At 34.0% G+C, this 26745-nt stretch overlaps 1 protein-coding gene across 1 annotated transcript in view; it reads left to right on the forward strand.

Moving 5' to 3' along the window:
- Positions 1-3097: 3097 nt before the first annotated feature.
- crtac1b (cartilage acidic protein 1b) overlaps positions 3098-26745 on the forward strand; it is a 43192-nt gene continuing 19544 nt past the window's right edge. Inside the window, exons 1-7 of the mRNA XM_073834879.1 lie at positions 3098-3142; positions 9988-10193; positions 11383-11579; positions 11672-11808; positions 21323-21479; positions 24100-24234; positions 24327-24472. Coding sequence (XP_073690980.1) covers positions 3098-3142; positions 9988-10193; positions 11383-11579; positions 11672-11808; positions 21323-21479; positions 24100-24234; positions 24327-24472 — 1023 coding nt within the window. The remainder of the gene's footprint in view (positions 3143-9987; positions 10194-11382; positions 11580-11671; positions 11809-21322; positions 21480-24099; positions 24235-24326; positions 24473-26745) is intronic.

Consider the following 26745-nt stretch of genomic DNA (forward strand, 5'->3'; position numbering starts at 1 on the left):
ATATATATATATATATATATATATATATATATATATATATAAACTGTTATAATTATAGAACACTTTGGAATACAGACCTAAAGAAGACGATCACCAGATTATTGCAGAAGTGGGATTATTTAAAATTGTAAATTTCTAAATTTCTAAATGTAAATTTTCTAAAAGTTCTACATTTGAAATTGAAATAAAAAAATTGAGGTTACTAGTGATAATTATTGATTTTTGATCATTTATGATGATTGCTAAAATATGTGATAGGGTGGGACGGTGACAGTTAAATTTTAAAGTCATAATTTAGTTTTTCATGTTACATTATCTCTCTGGCCCTTAGCGTTAAACACCCTTTAAGGTTTCTATATCCTCTTTTGAAAAGCTCATTGAATTATACTTATATTTAATTTTACTTACAGCTTACTAAATTTTTAATAGGATGTTACTTAAACAATTTGAGTTGAGAATACATAAATAATCTTTTTTTGCCATTAATTGAAACTGTAAAGTGGATTTAGTTCCCATTATGTTTTGCGTTGAACTTTATGTGAAAAGTAAATGTTAAAAAACTGGGATAAAATGTTATTTTACACATTTTAAGCTATAGACAAAAGTGATTTGTGTTTAATATTATGTTTTATTGGGATTGAAAACAACTGAAAACAATTTCTGTTACTTTGTAGTTTTATGGGTTACAAATTTGGTGAAGAGTGGAGCTTGTATGTATGTTGAAGACTGGTATGTGTTTGCTTGATTGATGTTTTGTTGTTTAATGCAAAACTCTTATTACTTTACAAATGCCAATGGAATGATCTCTTTATTTTGTCACACTTTCTAGTTGTTCCAGTAAGAGGGAAAAAGAGTTTAAGCATAAAAACAATAAGTGTAATACTGCTTTATATTGTTGTTGTTTTTCCCAAAAAAAGAAATATATATATTACAAAGTTTTCTGTTTAATTTCATTGCATTTTTGTCTTTCTAAACAAAACAATAAATATCATACATTTTCCCAGTTTACAGAAGACACCCACTAAAATGTCATTCAGTGTAACAATCTTGTAAGGCATATTTACAACGAAAACCAATTTCTGACATATTAAAAGACAAATTACTTTCACCCCAAATACTGATTAGTTATAATTATACATTTTTAAAATTTGCCACTATCGTAGGTTTGGCCCATTTTTCAGTAAGAATTGTTTACTCATTTAAAACACAATTAATTTAATATGCTCCCGTATTCTTTTATATATTTTAATAGGTACAAGTCATTACTTTGTACATTGTCCATTGTCATTAAGTGTAAGAATATTGTTACACTTAATGACAGTGTAACATTATTTCAACCAAATTTTGACATTTTAATCTCCAAAAATGATTTGAAACGTTAAAAGTAGACACTTACATTTAATGTGCTTATGGACATAAATCACCTTTGTAAATTTCTTTCGACGTGGACATCTTAACGTCTTTGACCAAAGAACAGCTGCATTTATCTAGCATGCTAAGAACATGTGCTTGTTAGCATGAAATGTGCCATGCAAACTGTTAAGATTAAACAGAAATGATTGTGCAAAATATAGGATAAGAGTGAAAAAAACTGTCAGAGGAACAAAATACGTTTGTGGTTGACCAAACTGAAGATTCCCAGGGCAAGAATTTTGACAACATTCATGTTTGTTCTTATCATTTCAAGTCAGGTAGGTGAAATATTAGGCTAATATCTTAATACTACTCATATATATCTTTACCACCTATTAACTGTAGTTTGTCAAAATATTACACCCTTTCCTGCTTACTAAGTCTTTCTCTATATGATTTAACAGCTTCCACACATTTTCACTATGGTTTAGAATGCATAAATTAGCAGAACAACATATTCAGTAGAACATTAACCATTAATTCTGTTGTTTACATCCGAGTATCTCCAATAGTGCCGCGCATCTGTTACTGACCAAACCGTGACATAAGTGCAAACCCTCTATACAGTAGCTGTCCTTGTGTCCTCTTCATGGTCTGTACAAGTAAGCTACTAAGATCATTTTAATACAAATACATTTTTAATGCTCATATATTATTTATTAAGTAAGAGGGAAAAAGTACATTTAGTCAGTGGTTATCACAGAATATCACCACTTTAGTGTGAAACAAATCCCCTCTGCTTTGCATTGAGGTATATTTTGTAATAATGACTGTACTACTGCAATGGCATTTAATTCAAACACATAATATCTGTCTTTTTTCCTTTTTACATTACACTGATTAGGCAGACCATTTTTTCAGGAATATCTTAATATTTCATGTTTCTAACATCAGAAATCCAGGGAGCTTTTAAGGCTTGGTGTCGATAATGAACTTTTTTGGGACCAAGGAGGAAGTTTTGAGATCTAGGGTGCAGTATGGGTTTGTAGTAAAATGCTTTTATCTCAAAACATCAAGCAACGTGTGATTACTTTTGATGTGACCTCATTTTAAGGTGTATTTCTATCTTAGTTTAAATGTGAGCTTGAGGTTTCTGTGTTGCTGTGAGAGGTGTTGCTAATGAACATTTGTTAAACCAGTGGGGGGAAAAAAAGATTGGGGAAAATGGACTTTTGCCAACGTCCAAGACAGTAGATGAGCCATCACTTTACTATAAATGGCATGGATCCATAAAATGTTCTCATAAAATGGTTATATGATCAGATTGGCAATCATTGCTTTAATTAAAAAGCTCTCTTTTTGAAGAATAGGGTTGAATGCACATAATGCAAGATGGATTTCTCAAAGTAACTGATTAAGTCATTCGTTTTCTTTATGTGTAGGCTATTAGTTATTCAAATCGAAGTGATTTTGAATATCAAAAGTATTCAAAATCATGAAAATAAGTTGAAAGTGCGTTAGACCCTTGCTTATGAATTATTAAGTAGGAAGCCTCAGGTAAGCGTCACTCAGCAACCATAGCTCCGCCCTCCGACGCAGGCATTGGCCGTCTCTCTTAAATATTCACCGTAGGGGCTTGTAATTGGATGGATCCTACACAGCTGATTTCATAAAGCAAATTCTTGGGAAGTTGTGTAAAATCACTAAGAGACATACTCAAGGTCCACAGGGAATCTCTTAATCTATGAGGAGGGAAGTCATTTATGAGCGACGCAGGACTTTCATTCATGTAAGTACCGGTGCTTTTCTATTTGCCGCAGCGTCTTTGAAGTTAAAGCGGCTTCTTTGATCTGATCTGATCTTTCACTGCGCATCTAATTAAATGTTCTCAGTCGATCAGATGAGACGAAACAACTGTTTTGATAAATATTCCGGAGATCACAAGAGAATACTCGGCTTTCAGGTCCATTTGCTCTTTCATGTTTTTCTTTATTTACTTCTGTGTTCACTTGATCTGCTCATCAGATTTTAAGACTCTTTAAACAAACACGAAACGTCACAAGAATGTTTTTGATTCTTTTTTTCAGTGTAGTTTTTTGCTTTGCATGCGTGCTTTAATAATAATAATAATAATTAATATTGTTGTTATTATTATTATCATGATCATCATCATCATCATCATCATCACTATTATTGTTATTAGTGCTAGTAGTAGTATTGTTGTTACTATTATTAGTTTATTTATTTTTTCAACCATATTTTGAAACTTTATTCAGTTCATAAGAAGAAAACCTCCATCACCTTCATTTAGATTTTTCTTACCTCTTAAGATGAGGAGCTGTATTATTTTCTCTAAGTTTACTTTAAAGCAGTGTCTTGTTGTAAGATGAGAGATGTTCGAGGGACTGAGTGTGCTGGTGTTTGTCGCAGTCCGATCAGAGACCAGAAATGCATGAATACACTCTCAAGATGAGAGTAAGTATTATTTACGAGGTGAAGGTCACATGCAAAGAGAGTTTACGGTTTAGTATTACACACCGTAAATTTATATATATGATATAATTTAAGTAATAAAGGAACATTCCAAACTTTGATTTAATAGTTGCATGAAGCATACAGGGCGAAATGTCCATGTGAGATCATAATGCATATCATCTCTGTTGTAACTGCAGTAACTGTGTTGTGTGATGATAGCTGCAGTGAGATGAAGCTGATGGCATCATTTCTAGTCAAACTGCCTTCTCGAGATGCAGAGCTGCTGCAAGGACAGATTCACCTCTTCTTGTGGTTCCTCTGCGTGTCTGTGTCTGGATTTATGACCCCGTAGCTGTGAAGACTTTTTTTAGTTTGGAGCACGTCCAGCTCTCACCTCATCCGAGAAGCTTTTACATCATCGCATTACGATGACAGATGACAGTACACACGGTACTCTCCGAACAGTGGTGTTCCACTGCCCTTATGCAGCCGTTTGGAGTGTTATAGCTATAAACGCTAAATAAATTACAATAAAATGACATGTTTACTCTGCTTTTACTGTTTTTGGCCCGGCTGTTTTGCACTGAGTTATAAATATGAAAGGTGTAATGCTAGTAATACAGCACAGGATAGAACAAAGTGACAACCTCTGCTTAGGCCTTTAATCAGACTGGCTATGTACATTCTGTCATCAACACTCAAATTATCACTGTGCTTAAACCTTTGGTCCAGTAATATGACTAATACAATGCTTATTTGAGTGCTTTGATTACACTTTCATCTCAAACAGAGAAGCATATATTAAGACAACCTTAATCTAAATTAATTACATGGCTTTGATGTTAGAGTTCAATGGGTTGATTAGTGGAGCAGAGTCATGCATATTTCTCAAATCGTTACTGCAAACACATACACTCATCTCTCTCCACTTGAGCATGTCATCTCTGTTTCTTTGACATGCATACACTGAGCATATGCCGTTGTTTGTATTCAGATTTGGCTGTCGATGTTTTTATCATTCATCAGCTGGAACAAATTGTTTTGAAAGTGATTCCAGTAATATCTTTAATTTGTGCCATTATTGTTATAGTTGTGGATGGACTCTTTTATTATTTTAGATGTAGAACTATAAAACCAGTCATAAGGGTTGATTTTGTGAAACTGAGATTTATACGTAATCTCAAAGCTGAATAAACAAGCTTTCCATTGGTGTACGGTTTGTTAGGACAATATTTGGCTGAGATACAACTATTTGAAAATCTGGAATCTCAGGGGGCAAAAAAATCAAAGTATTGAGAAAATTCCCTTTAAAGTTGTCCAAATTAAGTTTTTAGCAATGCATCTTACTAATCAAAAATTAAGCAGTAGGAAATTTACAATACATCTTCATGGGACATGATCTTAATATCCCAATTTTTTTTGGCAAAAGAAAAATCGATAAATTTGACCCATACAATGTATTTTTGGATATTGCTACAAATATAACCGTGCTATTTAAGACTTACATACATAAGGATTACATATCATTATCATATAGTTATTGTCCTTGGTGAGAATGGGCATTTGTTAAAATTGAACCCAACGTATTGTGTTCAAATGAAGGATTTTTTTGTATTGAATGTTCACAGGTGTTTTACCTGTATTTTGAATTCCATTGCATTTAGTTGTGTTTTAGGGTTAAAATAATGTCCTGCAGATAAATACCAGTACATTTTCTGTTTTTGCTATTGTCATTATTTACTCAACTTATGTTATTTCAAATCTGACTTTCCTATGTGGAACACCAAAGGAGATCTTTAGCAAAATGTCCGAGCTGTTCTGTTCCATTGAAATTGAATTTGAATTAAAATTGAATGACTATCAAGCTCCAAAATGACTAAAAGCCCCATAAAAGTAGGTGATACACATTTTTCAAGTCCTCTGAAACCGTAGAGGTGTGTAATGAACAGACTAAAATTTAAGTTGTTTTCACAACCCTGGACCACAAAACCAGTCAAGTCAATTTTTTAAAATTGAGATTTATACAAAAAGCCGAATGAATATGCTTTCCATTGATATGTGGTTAGTTAGGATAGGACAATATTTGAAAATCTGGAATGTGAGGGTGCAAAAAAAATTTAATATTGAGAAAATCACCATTAAAGTTCTTAGCAATGCATATTACTAATCAAAAATTAATTTTTGATATATTTACGGTATGAAATTTCCAAAATATCTTTATGGAACATGACTTTACTTAATATGCTAATGATTTTTGGCATAAAAGAAAAATTAATAATTTTGACCCATTCAATGTATTTTTGGCTATTTCTACAAATATACCCGTGCTACTTAAAGGGATGGTTCGGAGTAGAATTGACTTCATTGCTATGCACTCCGAAGCCCATCTAAATACCCCATCCAAAGTTTTTTTTACCTTAGTCAAACATTTATGGAGATATTAGAGTTTTTCGAATTGCTTGTTACATGAGTGAATGGTACATGTGATGTATCTCGTAAATTGCACCACTAAACGTGCAAGTAATCTTACCAAACTTGTACAGTAGTGTAAATAGGTTATGTACTCACAAAACGCTGCATCAGAACATTTGTAAGTCCACCATGAGTGTTTTAAAAACACGATTTACCCGAGAACTACTAGTCTCAAAAACTACAAGTCGACGTCACTTCCCTGGTTTGAAAAAAGCAGGTAAAAGTCCTCCTACTACATCTGTGTGCATGTCAACTTGTAGGAGGACTTTTACATGCTTCTTTCAAACCAGTGAAAGTGTAGTTTTTGTGACTAGTAGGGATCGGCTAAAACGTGTTTTTAAAACACTCATGGTGGACTTACAAATGTTCTGATGCAGCGTTTTGTGAGTACATAACCTATTTACACTACTGTACAAGTTTGGTAAGATTACTTGCACGTTTAGTGGTGCAATTTACGAGATACATCACATGTACCATTCACTCATGTAACAAGCAATTCGAAAAACTCTAATATCTCCATAAATGTTTGACTAAGGTAAAAAAAAAACTTCGGATTAGGTATTTACATGGGCTTCGGAGTGCATAGCAATGAAGTCAATTCTACTCCGAACCATCCCTTTAAGACTGGATTTGTGGTCCAGGATCACATATGTTCTAGAGATGCGACAAAAAATCGATGCATCACGATTAGTGGATCGATTCGGAGATTTTACGAATGCGTCGCGGTTATCTTTGGAATCATTTTTAAGCTTAGTTTTAAACAGCAGATGGGAATTGGAAGCAAGCAGAGTAAGGCGGTTTCTAAAGCATGCAAATAAGTTGAATCATTTCTCAAATTGCAATGCATGATTTATTTTCCCAGAGTTTTTACTAATCCTCATCAGTTGGCCATACTGGCGGCACTGAATGTAAACAATGCCACTGAACTGAACAAAACTAGCATATTTAGTTGATTAATGCTGCTGAAAATGGCCAGTTATTGTCATATTAAGTGCTGTATTAATCAGCCACGCCGGGGAAAACATTTTGGATACTATAGATTGCCAAAAGATATAAAAAATCAAGAAAAAGAGTACAAAAAACTGTCTGAGGAACAAAATGCGTTTGTGGTTGGCCAAACTGAACCAGGATTTCCAGGGCAAGAATCTTGACAACATTTGTGTTTTCATCGTTTCCGATCAGGTAGGTGAAATATTAGGCTAATATCTGAATTAATACTGCTTGTATGTATCTTTACCACCTATTAACTTTAGTTTGTCAAAATATTGTCTCCTTTCCTGCTTTACTAAGCCCTTCTCTATATGATTTAGCGGCTTCCGCACTTTTTTTCCATGGTTTAGACAGCATAAATTAGCAGAACAATGTATTCAGTAAGACATTAACTGTGCAATCCATGCTGTTGTTTACATCCGAGTATCGCCAATATGGTCGAGCATCCAGGTAACTGACCAAATCATGACCTAAGTGCAAACCCTCTTTTATGCAAAGAACATTATAGGAATGTTACTTTTGAATGTTCTTTAAACCAGTGGTTCTCAATCCTAGTCCTGGAGGACCCCTGTTCTGCACAGGCCCCGTTTACACGAAGGGAAGACGCAGATATTTCCCTGCGGTTTGACATCTCATTTACACGAAAACCACGTTTTTATCGCAGAAAACGATTATTTCTAAAAACTCCGGCCAAAGTGGATGAATTTGAAAACGCTGTTTTCACGTTGTAGTGTGGACTGTGAAAACGGAGGCTTTTGAAAACGATGACGCACATTTATAGTCATGTGACGCATATTGTACCAATAGATATCTATGTTTACAGCAGTAATTGTGCCTGTGCTATTCACTGTCACACTGCTGCTAAAGAGATTTACCTTGTACACTCTTCAAATTACAGTCCTAAAATGATGACAGAAAATTTACTCACAGTTGCTGTCCTGCAAAACATGACGACAACTGCTTTTCAGATAAAATATGAATGAGCGCGATATAGACGCGTCAGTGGATGATGAGATATTTCCGTAAATTATCCCGCCAGAAGAATTGTGTAAAAACTTATTAGTCTGTATAATTTTGGAGGCTTTACGCATGCGCAGTAAGGCGAATTTGATGTTTTCCTTCATTTCAGTGTGGATGAGAAACTTTTGGAAAACGCTTGGAAAAGCTAGTGTGGACGGAGAGCGTTTTAAAATGAAAACTCAGTTTTCAAATGTATCCGGATTAATGTAAACGTAGCCACATTTTGCATGTCTCCCTTATTTAACCTGATTGAGATCTTCAGCTTGTTAGTTCAGTTCATGGATCTCTCTCCTAATGAGCTGATGATGTCAATCAGGTGTGTTAAACAAGGGAGAAAATGTGCAGAGCAGGGGTCCCCCAGGACCAGGATTGAGAACCACTGCTCTAAACTATCTTAGACCAATATCCAACTAAAATCTATCAGAAAAACATTTAATAAACGATGTAGAATGTTTGTGTACTAACATTTTGAGTACAGTATACAAGACACAATACATGTAAATGAACATTCTAACAACTTGTAGAATGTTCAGAAGTTTAAGAGAACCTTTCAAGAACATTCTGAGAACAATCCCTGCTGGCTGGGAAACCAGCTTGGATATTCTGCTGTAAATACTTCTATGTTCCACTAAAGGGTTGGTAAATAATGACAGATTTTTTACTTTTGGATGGACTTTTACATTTAGGACTATAGACCTTTTTCCTGAGTAAAGATGAGCGCCGCCATTACGAATTCTAACGTCAGATTGAATGCTTTTCTGTTCCGGTTTCCATAGGAACCCATTCAAATATCGTCCATCTGTTTTTAATGTAGCTAACGTCCACTGCTTCGTGTCATCTACACACTCATTAAAGTGAGGCACTGACAAATGACGGTCATTGCGACATTGCCAAGTGATGGCGCTATGGAGCCATGTGCTTTTTAAATAACATTTTAATAGGTTTAACATTAGTTGATTAGCTCGGAATATACCCTAATTTGACTAGAAACAATGCAGACCGGAAATGCAAAGCATTCTTTCGGTTAAAAGTCGGACTTACTTCCGTGTTCAGGAAAAACGTCTATAAGGCCTTGTTATCTACGACTGCGTCTCCATTTACCACACATGGTATTTGCTATGCTAAATGGTGAATAAATTTGTTAAACAAATTTGCAAGTCAGTTCTACTTTCACTTAATTAATTCGATTTAATCATAGATAGACAGATAGATAGACAGACGGATACTTAAATGAATAGATGATCAGACGGACAGATAAGTCGATAGAAAGATCATGCCCTCATGCTCTTTGTCACATATGGATTTTGCCATCTTAAATGTCTGTCTCATGTGCAGTGAAATGGCTTCTACTCTCAGATCTTAATTTGGTCCATTCTGACCTGTCACATGTCTGCAGTCTCTGTATTTATGTCTCTGTGCTGTGAGTGTAATGCTGGGACGGTAATTGCCTCTTACCACTGTAGAAAGCCGTTCAGTCTCCTAAAACTCAATGAAAGTGGAATATCTCCACTGTGTGGCTCAGTTCAGGATGTTTTACAGTTCCTCTCACTTGAGTGAGTCATAACCTCCTTGCAAGAGTTTTTCACAGATCGGGAAGTGAGCATGACAGTGATCTTGTCATAGTTTCAATACAACAAGTGTGTTTTCTAAAAAAAAAAAACTTGCTGAATTTTACAGATGACAATGTCAACTTGGATTTTACTGCTCACTGTGAGTGTGTCTGTCCTGGGATCGTCCTGGAGTCAGCGAACTGAACCCATGTTTGCCTCAGTTACTCGGAGTGTTTTCCCGCCTGACTATGAGAATAACCCTACGCAGCTCAACTACGGCGTAGCTGTGACTGATGTGGATGGAGACGGAGATCTGGAGATGTTTGTGTCAGGGTGAGTGTGCATGTCTTCAGATCACACGCATTGCTTTCAGCAGAATAATGAAGATATGAAGCGTTTACGACATTATGCTTCTCTAGAGAAAATAGTTTATCAGTGTCTAGAAGTTGCTGGTTGAGTGAACTTACATTTTTGCGACATTGACACGGAACAGATACACTGGCCAAGAACATTACCTCAGTTTGTGGATTGAAAGCGATATTTTCTAGGAGAAACAGAAATGTCAAAACAATTAATTGGGATTATTTGTAAACCATTTGTGAAATGATTTGGATCTTGGTGAATTTGTGTTGCTGAAAAGATGTAATTGGAGAGCTCAATGTTTTGTTTGAGTTGTGCTCAAGAATGAAATTAAGTGCAACTGACAGAATCGTATCTCTAGGGAAACTAGAATCTGTTTTTCCTTCTATTAAATGACAGCCGAGGTGGAATTGTGGGATTGCAGGTCAGTGAAATACACCAACAAAGATGTGTCTTGTAGGAAACTGGAGACAAATAAATAGAATATGGTTATACATTAATCCTTCAGGGCATGTTTTTGTTTGAGTTGAGTTTTCAGGGAGTATATCTTGAATTAAATTTATTTCTCCTACCCCACTGGCTTTGTTTTTCTTGTTTTAAGCATTTTTAAAGCATAAATCTCTCAACAATCATGCCAAAAATATATATATATACTTTTTGAAAGGACAAGGTCCTTGCAGAACAAGGTATACCGATTATGGATTTTTAGCTGTGGCCTATTTGTTGATTTGTTTAAAATATGACCATGGACTACAAAACCAGTTATATAGGTCAATTTTTGAGATTCATATGAATACATATATACATAAATTAATAAATAATATTTCCATTGATGTTGGTTTGTTAGGATAGGACAATATTTGGATGAGATACAACTATTGGAAAATCTGGAATCTGAGGGTGCAAAAACATTTAAATATAGAGAAAATCGCCTTTAAAGTTGTCCAAATGAAGTGTGATATATTTACGGTAGGAATTTATAAAGTATCTTCATGGAACATGATCTTTACTTAATATCCTAATGATTTTTGGTGATAATTTTGACCTATACAATGTATTTTTGGCTATTGCTACAAATATACCCGTGCTACTTAAGACTGGTTTTGTGGTCCAGGCTCACATATATAACTTATATGAATGCTCTACATTTTTTTCTCTTTAGTTACAATGGCCCAAATCTGGTGTTGAAGTATGACAAGTTTAAGAAGAGGCTTGTTAACATTGCTGTTGACAACCGCAGTTCTCCATATTATGCGCTCAGAGATCGACAGGGCAATGCCATCGGAGTGACAGCATGTGACATAGATGGCGATGGCAGGGAGGAAATTTACGTCCTGAACACTAATAACGCCTTCTCAGGTATGAAACAGTTTCATGAACGAGGCTCTGAAGGATGTGCTACAGTAAATGGATGTTAGTTTCATGTAAATTGTTTGTGTCGTTTCATGCAGGGAGAGCAACGTACACCGACAAGCTCTTTAAGTTTCGTAACGGGCGGTATGAGGACCTCCTGAACGATGACATAAATGAACACAGGGATGTTTCCAATCGCGTGGCTGGACGGTCAGTCGCATGTGTGGACAGAAAGGTAAGTTTGCGTTAAATGAAATCTTTTTGGAAAGCTCAATAGCAGAAACATTTTACTCAGTAAAACCAACCGGGTGGAAAAAGGATTAATTTGGAGGTTTTCCCATGAAAGTATTAGGATTCCCATCTATTTCAAGGCCAATCAATTCCTCCAGTAACGTTAAAGGTGATATATCATGAAAATCTGACTTTTTCCGTTTAAAGGATACAGATAATTTACTCCTTGTCATACAAGATGTTCATGTATTTCTTTCTTCAGTCGTAAAGAAATTATGTTTTTTGAGAAAAAAATTTCAGGAATCTTCTCCATATAGTAGACTTCTATGGTGCCCATGAGTTTTAACTTCCAAAATGCAGTTTAAATGCAGCTTCGAAGGGCTCTAAATGATTCCAGCTGAGGAAGAAGGGTCTTACATTCTTAAAAATAAAGTTCCTTTAAAAGGTTCTTCATAGCAATGCCATAGAAGAACCATTTTTGGTTCCACAAAGAACCATTCAGTCAAAGTTTCTTTAAAGAACCATCTCTTTCTTACCTTTTTATAATCTTAAGAACCTTCTTTCGCCACAAAGAACTTGTAAAACAGTAAGGTTCTTCAGATGTTAAAGGTTCTTTATACCATTTAGACAAAAAAGGTTCTTCTATGGCATTGTGAAGCACCTTTATCTTTAAGAGTGTGTCTAGCAGATCGATCTGTTATTTTCTAAAAATAATTAAAATTTATACACTTTTTAACAACAAATGCTCACTGTTTTCCCTTTTTTTGTAAAGGCCGTTTGACCTTCTTTGCACGTTCACTTTGTATACACTGAGTCAGTACTTCTGCAGTGATGTAGGACGATTTTGAAGTTGGAGGAGAAAATAAAAATTTTCCAACCTACCCTAACTGTATTGAACCAGAGTACACAGGGTGTGCATGTGCATCGCAGAGCTAGACAAAATGAGCATTTGTGGTTAAAAAGTTTATAAATTGAAATTTTATAAGATAAAACCTTACTTCCTCGGCTGGGATCATTTAGAACTCCTTGAAGCTGCATTTAAACTACATTTGGGAAGTTCAAACTCGCGGACACCATAGAAATCCACTATATGGAGAACATTCCTACAATGTTTTCCTCAAAAATAATTTATTTACTACTGAAGAAAGAAAGACATGAACATAGTGGATGACAAGGAGTGAGCAAATTATCTGTAAATTTTTGTTCTGCCTCAGAGGAGACAAGAGAGCAGTGGATTTATTTATTTATTTACTGTATATTATGCTATATAACCCTATATAAGAAATATAAACTAATATGGTTTGAAATGTATAACTACAAAAGACTTGATAATCAAAACCAAGCAGATGTAAAGGCACAGCCCTATCCTGGAAAAGGGGGCGGGAGCAGCAGCTAATTTGCATTTAAAGAAACATGCACGAAACTGTGTGTTTCTGCTTCCACTCAAAATAGGCATTTTCAAAATGATATGATAAATCATCTTTGCGGTATTTTGAGCTGAAACTTTACAGACACATTCTGGGGACACCTGAGACTTATATTACATCTTGTAAAAAGGGGCATAATAGGTCTTTTTTATTAGAACATTTATTCAAAGTTGTCTAGACTTTACTAATGTTCTCAAAACGTTATGACAAAAATGTTTATAGATAATTTATAGAATGTCTTCTGTTTAAAGTGTTTTAGTTGGACATTTGTGTAATGTTTTTTTTTTATATTACTAGGCTTACTTGTTTTAGTAGGTTCAGAGAACATTTAAAAGTAATGTTTCCATCATGTTTATGAATTGATCAAATCTTCCAATAATTTTTTTTTTGAAGGCTTGGAGAACATTCCGATATAGCATTTTCAAAACTTAATGTGAACATTAACTTAACTTTCTTCTGGTTTCTGGTTATTCTCAGATCTAAAATATTACACAGACAAGAAATTGCTCTTCTTGAATGCGGTCTGTATAAAATGATTTTTAAAAATGCTCATCCAGTAATCATGAATGACTGAAAATCATGGAAATTTCTTGCTCAAAGCATTTGAGAGGACTGTATGTTTGGGAAAATGTGAATAGTAAATTGCAGTCTGAGGTATGTATTGATCATCAGCAGAATGGCACAACATCAGCATGTTAAATCTGAGGAAAAATGAGTTCTTGAGGGTGTTGAGTGACTGTTTACATCTCGTTACTGTCTGATCATTTCACTCTCACAGACTTGAAATCCTCTGCAGCCATCATTTACTCTTCGCCATTACCGTCGAGTCCTGCCCCCCTCAGCCAACCAATATGATTGTTCATTTCCAGCGTTCTGCAATATTTGTCTCTGACATTGAATCATGTGCTGTGATAATTAGAAAACGCAAGGCCTCATTTGTTTCCTTTTGTAAGGAGACGTATTAGGTGGGAAGTGCCGCCTTAATTTGTCTCTCTGCACGTAGGTTATCAGAGCTCCCACCATCTGACCGCGCTTCACTGGTACCTAATCCCAGACAGCATGATGAATGACCAAACATGTCAATGATTTGTATTTAGTCCAAAACACAATAAGCTGAACAGCATATTTCTGCAATTACTTCTGGACTGTATGCTGTTGTGTGGAGCAGTCAGCGGTGAAGGATGCTCAGTAATCCTGGGGAAGAGCAGGAAGGGATTGAAATGGATTTTTTCCACCCGCAGTCATTTGACTGGGCTGATGATAGTGAGACGGTGCTGCTTAAAAGTCCTTCATCAATGATTTTATGATTTAAATGATTTAGGATCAGGCTTATAATAGGTTTGGAGAGGAACAAAACAAAATGTGTTTGGTCTTCATAGAGTTCAGTTGGGGATCAAAAAAATCGCCATGTCGTTGGATACTATGTCGATCCCCAAAATGCTGAAATTAACTGCTGGTGCAGATATGACTGTAGTTATGAATAAGTTCAAGCCTAATTACAGTCATACAAGGTCACAGAAGTGTCATATGACACGCATTGAGATCTGGAAATCTGGTTTAAATATTTATTCATTTTCCACATTCATTATAATATATTTATATGAATTAATCCTCATACTTAATTCATTTAAGGCAACACTAACTAATTGTGAATTTGAAAAAAAGTAACTAATAATTTACCAATGACAGCAATGCTCTTTAATCAGACTAATTAAAGGAATAGTTCACCCAAATATTAAATTTGCCTAAAATATACTCACCCTCAGGCCATCCAGGATATAGATTATTTAACTACTTCATTTGAACAGATTTGGATAAATTTTGCATTGCATCACTTGCATCACTGACTAAAACTTGAGTCCTCTCTCTATAATATTGCTTTCTCCAGTGAAAAAGGAATCTTGTCTGAATCAGGAGAGAAATGTGCACAGATCAAGCACCGTTTAGCATTATTATGGGTTATAGACCTGTATTTTTCTGTATTCCAGTAGTGATGGTTCACTACTAAAATGCCTTAATTATGGATTTGTTTCTTACATATGCACAGCTTTCTGCTTCATAGGGTGGTAATTTATGGACTGGAGTTATGTGGATTACTTCTGGATTATTGTGATGCAGAGGCAGAAAGTAGTGAAGTATTTGTACTTTACTCAAGTAAATTTAAAAAGTATCTGTAGTTTAAGAGTGTTTTCTTTGGACAACTTAACTTCACTACATTCCAAAGCATAATGTCATAATTTTTACTGCACTACATTTCATAAATAAAAGTTGTTTGTTTTACCCTTTAATACTTAAGAACATTAGTACTTTCTTGTACTCAAATAAATCTTTGAATTACTTTACTTGAGTAAAAGTAAGAAAGTAATAGATTTCTAATGTAATTAAGTATTAAATTATATTTAATATGAAACATAGTGCAGTGAAAAGTACAATATTATGCTTTGGAATGTTGTGAAGTAAAGTTTTCTAAAGAAAAACACTCTGATTAAGTACAGACACTTGACTTTTACAAGAGAGTGAGAATACTTCACTGTCCGCCTATTTTGTGATGTTTTTATCAGCTGTTTGGACTCTCATTCTGAAAGTGAAAGTGCATTTCTCAAAATCTCTACCTATAAAGAAACAAACTCAGCGATAGCAACCTATTCGCTATTCGCTGTAACCTGAAATAATGGGGTTTCTCCTAAGAATACCAATTGCTTTATACAAAGTATTGACTACAGTAATTGTTAAAGTGCCTCTATTTTGCCATTTTGAATATTCTCTTTCATGCAGTGTGTAATGCAGCTGCATGTTAATGCAAATAATCTGCAAATTTGTAAAGCCGAAAGTGCATGATAAATAAAGATATTGTCTCTGAAAAGAAAGAATCGACTTTGAAAAACCTGGACGAGTTGTTAGTAATTTGAATCCTACTTCTGTGATGGCTACACAACACAGTGTAACACATTTTTTTTCTATCGGGCATTCAAAATACAGAATTTTGACAATGGGCATATAATTTCTGACATGTGCTGTACGCAGTAGACCAATCACAACAGACTGGGCAATCTGACCAATCAGAGCAGAGTAAATTTACGGAAAGGAGGGGTTTAGAGAGGCTAAATATTTGAACTGCTTCGAAGGAATCATTTGAGAATCACTGGAAAATCAAGGTGATTTTAAATGCATATTTTGAGAAAATGAAAGCATTCTTTGACCTTGCATGCATGTAAACCTATTGTAGGAGACTCCCAAAACAATATGTGACCCTGGACCACAAAACCAGTCATAAGGTTAAATTTGACAAAACTGAGATTTATACATCATATGAAAGCTCAATAAATAAGCTTTCTATTGATGTATGGTTTGTTAGGATAGGACAATATTTGGCTGAGATACATCTATTTGAAATCAGAAATCTGAGGATGCAAAAAAATCAAAAAGACTGAGAAAATCACCTTTAAAGTTGTCCAAATTAGGTTCTTAACAATGCATATTACAAATCAAAAATTACATTTTGATATGTTTACAGTAGGAATTTTACAAAAAATCTTCATGGAACATGAACTTTACTTAATTTCTTAATGATTTTTGGCATAAAAGAAAAATCTAAAATTTTGACCCATACAATGTATTTTTGGCTATTGCTACAAATATACCCAAGCGACTTAAGACTGGTTTTGTGGTCCAGGGTCACATATTAGGAACCTTATAAATGACATAATGGGGCATACCAATTTATCTTATGCTATAACTTATATGTAAGATTATATATGTTTTCTTTCAAATTATAGCTTTAAAACACAGTTTTTTTAAAGTTTGCTTTTTCAATCTAAAGTGAATGACAGCAGTTGTAAAATGACCCCAGTATATTCCCTTCAAAGATTTAATATTCAAATGCAATGTGTAGTTTTTCTCTCCTTGAAACCAACGCACTGTCATTTGTCACTTCAAAGTGGACAGGAAGACACATGGGCCTGTTCCATTAGGAGATGGATTATTCCTCACATTCACCTGTCTGCATGGCTTAGTGATTACCTGCATTATGTGCTTATTGCAGCTTTCTCTCCCAATAATACATAAAAGACAAGATTTTATGTTTTAGCCTGCAGCAAAATCACTTTCTCAGTATTGGTTTAACAGGTTCAGAAGTGTTAAAACGGAGTATTATAAAACAGGCACTATTTATTTATTTTATCTGAGCACAAATTACTCAATATTGACTGTAAAACAAAATATTGTTAATAATGTAGTGTGGAAATATTTGCTAAATGAGTTTATTATACTTTTTAACCACAAATGCTCGTCTTGCACAGGCCCAACTTGAAAAGGTCATGCATGATGTACCAACCCAGTGTTTACAAAATGAACGTGTAAAGAAAGTCAAATGCCATTTACAAAAAAGGTTGGATGATTTAGAATTTAAAGAAGAAAATTACAGTGGTGTGAAAAAGTGTTGGCCCACTTTGGAGGGTTTTCGAGCATGAACCGCCTTTTTAAGGTCATGCCACAGCATCTCAATAGGATTCAGGTCAGGACTTTGACTAGGCCACTCCAAAGTCTTCATTTTGTTTTTCTTCAGCCATTCAGAGGTGGATTTGCTGGTGTGTTCTGGATCATTGTCCTGCTGCAGAACCCAAGTTCGCTTCAGCTTGAGATCACGAACAGATGGCCGGACATTGTCCTTCAGGATTTTTTGGTAGACAACAGTTCCATTTATCACAGCAAGTCTTCCAGGTCCAGAAGCAGCAAAACAGCCCGAGACCATCACACTACCACCACCATGTTTTACTGTTGGTATGATGTTCTTTTTCTGAAATGCTGTGTTACTTTTACGCCAGATGTAATGGGACACACACCTTACAAAAAGTTCACGTCAGTCCACAGAGTATTTTCCCAAAAGTCTTGGGGATCATCAAGATGTGTTCTGGCAAAACTGAGCCTTTATGTTCTTTTTGCTCAGCAGCGGTTTTCGTCTTGGAACTCTGCCATGCAGGCCATTTTTGCCCAGTCTCTTTCTCATGGTGGAGTCATGAACACTGACCTTAACTGAGGCAAGAGAGGCCTGCAGTTCTTTTGATGTTGTTGTGGGGTCTTGTGTGACCTCTTGGATGAGTCGTCGCTGCGCTCTTGGGGTAATTTGGTCGGCCGGCCACTCCTGGGAAGGTTCACCACTATTTCATGTTTTCGCCATTTGTGGATAATAGCTCTCACTGTGGTTCGCTGAAGTCCCAAAGCGTTAGAAATGGCTTTATAACCTTTTCCAGACTGATAGATCTCAATTACTTTTTTCTCATTTGTTACTGAATTTCTTTGGATCTCAACATGATGTGTAGCTTTTGACGATCTTTTGGTCTACTTCACTTTGCCAGGCAGGTCTATTTAAAGTACACAGATGAAAAACTAACCATGTGTGACTTCTGTAATGCGTAAAGACGAGCATTTGCGGTTAAAAAGTATAGAATTTTTTTTTTTTTTAGAAAATTTACCTATCGTTTCACTTGATAAGACCCTTATTTATCAGCTGGAGCCCTTTGAAGCTGCAGATTGGACCTTCAAGCCATTGGCTCCCATTTAAGTCCCCTATGTGGAAAAATAAACTGGAATGTTTTCCTCAAAAACCTTAATTTCTTTTGACTAAAGAAAGAAACACATGAATATCTTGGTTGACATGGGGTGTTAGTTTCGGATACTTTGCTGGCCCTTGTTACTGGAAACATTTGTGTAAATCTAATTCTTTATTGACAAACAGAGCATGAAAAGCATGGAAATCATGACATTAAAGTCTAAGCTGCTAATACATTCTGGAGCAGCATCTGTTTAACTCCATTATGCTTTAATCTGTATTTTCTGACCTGAAGTGGCGGTTATGTAGAAACCAGAGAGCGTTTGACATTTTCATTGTTGTGCCTCATTAGGATTCTGGTCACGAGCTGCTGATATTTATATACTTATGTATATATTTCTTTATTTCACCATTTCCATGCTGTTGGATCGTGGGTGTCTTTATTGAAACTGTGTGCGTAAGTTCATTTGCTTGGCTACTTCACTGACTTCATGTCCACAGGGAATCTTTCTGATAATGGGGTGTGAAATTAATATCCGAGGGGAGGCAGTTGAAATATGTGTGTGGTGTGTGAGAGTATGTGTGCGTGTGTATGCAACTGTATGTGGATGACTGTTTGACTTATTTCTTTTATGTTACATGGGGATCATGTAAATGTCTTGGAAATTTTTTTGTGCTATGTTTTGAATCTTTACAGTGAGAAAAAGATTTACAGTATATCGGATTTCCATAAATTACACGCCACCGCAACTAACGATTTTGCCCCTAATTGAGTTTTATACTTTATGGCCCCTAATAAAGTTAGTGTACTTGTTTACTAAGGAGACAGCAGTGTTAGTGAAGAAGAGCATGTTTGAAAATCAGGATAAAACAAAGTGCCACCTATGAACAAAATAGTTTTTATGTATATCAGCGTCAATCAAGATGTAATTTTGTTAATTTATGCTACAAGTATGAAAATATTATTACTTTGTTTAGTATAAATTAAATGAATCTGGAAAGGACATTTTGGAATTAAATGGTTGACATTTTAAAAATATAAAAAATATAATTTCCACCACAGAATGCTATTGAACATAATTTTAAAATGGTGGAAAGTTATGACTTCAAAATATAAAAATATATTCAGGTATATATAAACTTTTTTTTTCAAAGTTATAAATAATACAAAAAATATTGGATTATGTTTTACAAAAAAATGCTATTTCAGTCTTTTTACTTCCAAATTTGACATTTAATTCAATGTTACTTGTGGGTTATTTCTGAAATTTAGCAATTTATTAGTGAAAATTGTTCCTATACCGAATTATTATTGTTATTGAATTTATATTAAATGCATGGTATTTTATTCACAGTTTTCATGTTATCCCGTTTAAATGGCACAAAAGATAGAATGGTTTTAACAATTAAATTATACATTTATTTTATTTTATTATTTTAAAGTTGTTCCTATACCAAATTTTTTTCAGAGTTATTTAATTACATTAAATGCATGTTTATAATTATTATTTTTTTAATTGTGCCTATACCGAATTGTTTTTAGTATTATTTAATTATATTAAATGCTTGGCTATTTTTTTCATGTATTTTATTCACAGCTGTCATGTTATGATGTTTAAATAGCACAATATTTTATTCTGTTTATTCATTTATTTTATTTTATTATTTTGAAATTGTTTCATTTTTTAATTGTCACAATATTTTATTTTATTGTTATTATTTTTATTTTATTTATTATTCATTTTAAAATTGTCCTTATACTGAATAGTTTTTAGTGTTATTTAATTATATTAAATGCATGTTTATTTCATTTTATTTTATTTTTTAAATTACTTTAAAATTGTTTATATACTGAATTGTTTTCAGTGTTAATTATATTAAATGCATGTTTATTATTTTATTTTAATATTTTTATAAATAGCACAAAACTATTATATAAATAATAATATAAATAGCACAAAACATAGAAAGGTTTTAAACACAATATTTTATTCCATTTATTTTATTTATTATAAAATTGTCCCTATACTGAATTGTTTTTAGTGTTATTTAATTATATTAAATGCATGTTTTTCATTTCATTTTATTTTATTTTTAAATTACTTTAAAATTGTTTCTATACTGAATTGTTTTCAGTGTTATTTAATTATATTAAATGCATGTTTATTATTTTATTTTATTTTAATATTTCTATAAATAGCACAAAACTATTATATACATATTAATATAAATAGCAAAAAACATAGAAAGGTTTTAAACACACATTATTTTATTCGTTTATTTTATTTTATTTTATTTTTTATTTCTAACCAGTTCGGTTTAACAATATAAAACATTCAAAATTTAATCCAAAAAATGCCAAAATAATTGTGAAAAGTATGTTTTTAAGACTATGTTCAAGTGCTGGAAGTATTGAAGCAAAAATTTGTATTGTACGTAGAACTGTAAAATTGTGAGAATTTTTAAAAAGGATTTCAAAATTTTTCATGAGATACAACATTATACACTATACACTCAATGCTTTTATCTTTCTCCTTTTTTAGGGAACAGGCCGTTATTCCATCTACATCGCCAATTATGCCAGTGGAACTGTAGGTCCACATGCTTTGATTGAAATGGATGAAAGTTCAAGTGACCCGTCCAAGGGAATCATTGCGCTGTCAAACGTGGCAGAGCAAGCCGGAGTCAACAAGTTCACAGGTGCGTGTCCGCTTATTTATGAATATGTGAGCGCGGGTGTGTTAGTGTACGAGGATGTCAGTGAATGGCCATGAGCTGTAGGATCCAGGTTTTTTGCCTTGTGGTTGATTTACAGTAAAGCTCAGTGCTCATATCAGCTTTGAATCACTGAGTTATAGACAGTGTTTATCAGCTAAAGCAGCTAGTAATAGAGAGAACAGGGCCCTGGAAGGCAGCGCTGAATAAAGAGATGGAGGTTTTGGCCCACTCAGCTGTTTACTGCACTCAAAGTCATGTGAAGGCGCAAGGACAAGTGAGCCGTATTTCAGCTCTGACTTACTCAATGAAGCAGCCCTTCCATTAATCACTATGGGGAGAGCAGGGCTTTGGACCAACGTTCACAGCGGTTTTGGGGAGAAGGGTTCGAGCAGGATAGTTTCAGAAGGGATATGTCACTGTAGCAGCAAAATGTAAGCTTGTGTGATATTCTTACCTTACTGTGGAGTATTCTGTCAATGCCTCGACAGACTTAATGTTTGAATGATGCAAAACATAGAATGGCTTTTAATTTAATTAAATTTTTTTATTCACATATTTCGTATTTCATTCACATTATTGACATATAATCACATAATAAATTGACACAAAACATAGAATGGCTTCAGCCACAATATGTTTTCATTTATTTTATATTTATTTTTTATTTTATTTTATTTTTTATTGACATATTTCGTATTTCATTTACATTATTCACATATTATCACACATTTAAATGACACAAAACATAGAATGCTTCAACCACAATGTTTTCATTTATTTTATATTTTAATTTAATTTAATAATTTAATTTTTTTTATCCGCATATTTTATGTCATTCACATTATTGACATATTATCACACATTAAAATGACACAAAACATAGAATTGCTTCAACCACAATTTGTTTGCATATATTTTATAAATAATTTAACATAATTTAATTTAATTTGTTATTCACATTTTTTAATTCACATTATTCACATATTATTATACATGTAAATGACACACAAAAAATGGTTTAACAAAAATATGTTTGTTTCATTTTTTTTTTTTAAATGTATTTAATTTTATTTATATATTTCACACATTGTTTTATTCAGTTATTTTATATTTAATTCACATTATTCACATTATTCCATATTATCACACGTTTAAATGGCACAAAACATGGAATGGGTTCTACAGCTTTTTATGTAATAATAATAAAAAAAAAAAAAAATATATATATATATATATATATATATATATATATATATATTATTTTTTTATTTTTTTTTTTTTCATTTTTTTTTTTTTTCCACATATTTCATATTTTTCACATATCTTTTCACATTATTAACATATTATCACCCATTTAAATGACACAAAACATGGAATCGTTTCAACAGAATTTTTTTATTTTATTTTATTTTATTCTTAACCAGTCCTGCAACAATATAAAACTTTTGAATAATTTAATCCATATATTTATTTTATATTATTTTATTCACTTATTTCATATTTAATTCATATTTATCACATATTATCACCTGTTTAAATGACACAAAACATGGAATGGTTTCAATTTAATTTAATTTAATTTAATTTAATAAAACATTTTCACATATGTCATATTTCACATTTTATTCACATTGTTCACATTTTATCACACATTTAAATGATAAAACATGTTATGGTTTCAAAAGAAAATAAAATATTTATTTTTTTATTTTATTTTATTCAGATATTTAATATTTCTTTTTTTCTGTTTTATTTTTATTTATTGTGAATATCGAGTACAATCATAAACAATCACATAGCATATTTCAAGTTAGATAGATATTTAATATTATCACGTTTAAATGACACAAAACATAATGGTTTCAACAACATTTTATTTTTTGTTTTATTTTATTTTATTTTATTTATTCACATATTTCACATTTTATTCTCCTTTTTCACATATTATATAATGATTTTTGACACAAAACATTTTTTATGTGATATATGTTATTCATGCAATTTTATTTAATTTACTCACTTCACATATTTCACATTTCATTTACATTATTCACCTATATAAAAATCATTTTATATTATTTTATTCAGTTATTCCATATTTTATTTACATTTCCCTGCATATTATTGCACATTTAAATGATTATTTTATTTTATTTTGCTTCAAACCTAACCCATCTGTAGCAGTATAAAAAGTTGTAATAACTAAATCCAACCAATTAAAATAGTTCCTTCTCCCCAATTTCAGCTCAAATGACATTTTAAAAGATTTGAGAGGCAGAGCAATTACAACTCTTAATATAATGCTCCATAAAAGCACAATTGTCTTTAAAATCGTTTCGAAACATTGTGCATTGAGAAAAGTGCAGTAGAAAATAAAGAATTACTTGCTGCTGTAATTCAACTAGAGGTCAGCGCTGTAGAATAGTGGAAGAAAAGCTGGTTAAATGCACATGTTCACACTCCCTGTAATGTGATTATGGGCAGCCAGAGCCTGTGTCAGCAAAAGCAGCAGAGAGCCGCTGCTGGGGAAATGAGCTGGAAAGCCACTAACGATTTCTGCTGTGCGTTTGGTGATGATGACCATCTCTGCTGTGTGTTATAGGGGGACGGGGGGTCGTGGTCGGCCCCATCCTCAGTCAGACCCTACCTGATATTTTCTGTGACAACGAGTACAGCCCTAACTTCCTGTTTCGCAACAACGGAGACGGTACATTTACAGATGTGGCGGCGCAAGCGGGTAAGCAGGAGTTGGCACTTTTAATTTTTTTCTGATGAAAAGTGAGTTTGTTAGCCTGTATGTGAGTTTGATATTTGCATTTGTTGTCGCAGGGGTTGATGACCCGATGCAGCATGGTCGTGGAGTGACATTAGCAGATTTTAATCGGGACGGGAAGACGGACATTGTCTATGGAAACTGGAATGGGCCGCATCGTCTGTTCCTACAGCTCAGCAACAATCGCAAGCAGAGGTTTAAGGTGCAAATTTCAAAATGATTAGTTTTAGCTGTAATGGAAGAGAAAAAGTTTGTTGCGGTTGCCAGGCCTGAAACTTTAACACTGCTACTTAGCTGGCTTCAAAGCATTGGTGATTCCCTCAGGAAATGTAAATCTAGTTGTTTTTTTAATTAGATGTGAATATACCGAATGGTAGGTTTCAACTTTGTTATTCAGAACAAAACATGATCCTTACATTTTGATCTGTGTAATTAAATCCTTCTGAGAGAAGACAATAAGGATAAAATAAAGAGGATAAAATAATAACATCTGCTGTCTGATTAGAGTATTCAATTATTCTCTAATCATTGTTCTATTGTCTACGCAGCGACCTGGCTCTCGTTTCAGCTGGTAAAGCACAGCGATTGTAATTAGTCACAGTGAGATCGAAGAACCTCTTTATTTTCCTGAGACTTACACATCCATCCATCCATCCATCCATCCATCCATCCATCCATCCATCCATCCATCCATCCATCCATCCATCCATCCATCCATCCATCCATCCATCCATCCATCCATCCATCCATCCATCCTTCCTTCCTTCCTTCCTTCCTTCCTTCCTTCCTTCCTTCCTTCCTTCCTTCCTTCCTTCCTTCCTTCCTTCCTTCCTTCCTTCCTTCCATCCATCCATCCATCCATCCATCCATCCATCCATATCTCAAACATTTGAACCGTAGTGTAATATGCTGGTGGCTGATATTTGTTAACTTCTCTATGGTACAGTAAAATAAAACAAAAAAGGCTGCACATTAAAGTGATCTTATCTAAGCTTTTATAAAACAGTGGCAAAATCAAAATATGAAAGTCACGAATATTCAGTTTTTGACAGACATACAACAGCGAATGCGTATAGCTTTCAACTTTCAGTATTTTGAACTTTGAGTTCATATTGAACTTGAAATGTCTTTGTCAGGCTGCTGGCAGACCTAAGAACATTGTGATTTCTTCTGAAACTTGAGACACGTGTGATCACTAGGGCCTTTTTCTCAAGATAAAACTCTGAAATGCTTAAAGAATCTCAATCTGCTCTCTTTAAGCACAAGAGAAACATTTGTCCTACAGCACCAGTCAGAATTTTGAAAGTCTGCTAATCTTGAACTAATGTTTTAATTAGGCTATGTAAGCAAGTCTGTGCTTAAATAAATAATAATAATTAAAGAAGTAACAAACCAAAAATATTATGTAATTATTTTCGAGCTGTAGTTAGACATAGAAACTTTTGAGCTCTGTAGCACCAGAGTGTCAGTTAGTTGTGTTTGGTGTGGATGGATCAGTGCTGTGTGTTGCTCTTCATTAGCTCTAGTTTGATCCCAGTGTTAGTGACAGTGATTGGCTTCTTTGCCACAGAGATAAATGTCAGCAGGAAGCTGTTTTATGGGGGTCAATTGTTGGGTTAATGTCTCATGGGAGACCTTACAGAAGGATTTGTGCATCAGCGTTGGGCACTGTGACCTTTGCCATGTATAATTGCATTGTGATAAAGATGCCTTGTTATTCTGAGTGTTAATTAAACTTTGGCTGAACAAGCACACCAGCTATACCAGCTAGTCTAAGAGCATGTGTGAGTCATAAAAAGGCTGAGCAAATTCACATTGTGGATCTTTGAATTCTGTGGGAGTTGAAATAGGTATTATTGTAATAGGTTTTATCATTCTATCTACCGTTCTTTTCTACCATTCTCTTGTTCATCCATCCATCCATCCATCCATCCATCCATCCATCCATCCATCCATCCATCCATCCATCCATCCATCCATCCATCCACTCATCATTCTATTGTCTATCTATCTATCTGTCTATCTCTATCTCTATCTATCTATTGTTCTATCTACCATTCTCTTGTTCATCCATCTATTCATCCATCTGTCATTCTATCGTCTATCTATCTGTCTCTCTATCTATCTATTGTTCTATCTATCGTTCTATCTACCATTCTCTCGTCTATCCATCCATCCATCATCCATCCATCATCCATCCATCCATCCATCCATCCATCCATCCATCCATCCATCCATCCATCATTCTATTGTTCATCCAACAATTGTTCTATCGTTCTATCTACTCTTCTTTACTACCGTTCTCTCGTTCATCCATCCATCATTCTATTGTTCGTCCAGCAATCATTCTATCTGTTGTTCTATCGGTCTGTCTATCATTCTATCTATCATTCTGTCTTTCTATCTCTCATTCTGTCTATCGTTCTATCATTCCATCCCTCTCTTTATCGGTCTATCTATCATTCTATCTGTCAT

Source organism: Garra rufa, chromosome 2 (assembly GCF_049309525.1).
Source record: "Garra rufa chromosome 2, GarRuf1.0, whole genome shotgun sequence".
Classification (NCBI taxonomy): domain Eukaryota; kingdom Metazoa; phylum Chordata; class Actinopteri; order Cypriniformes; family Cyprinidae; genus Garra; species Garra rufa.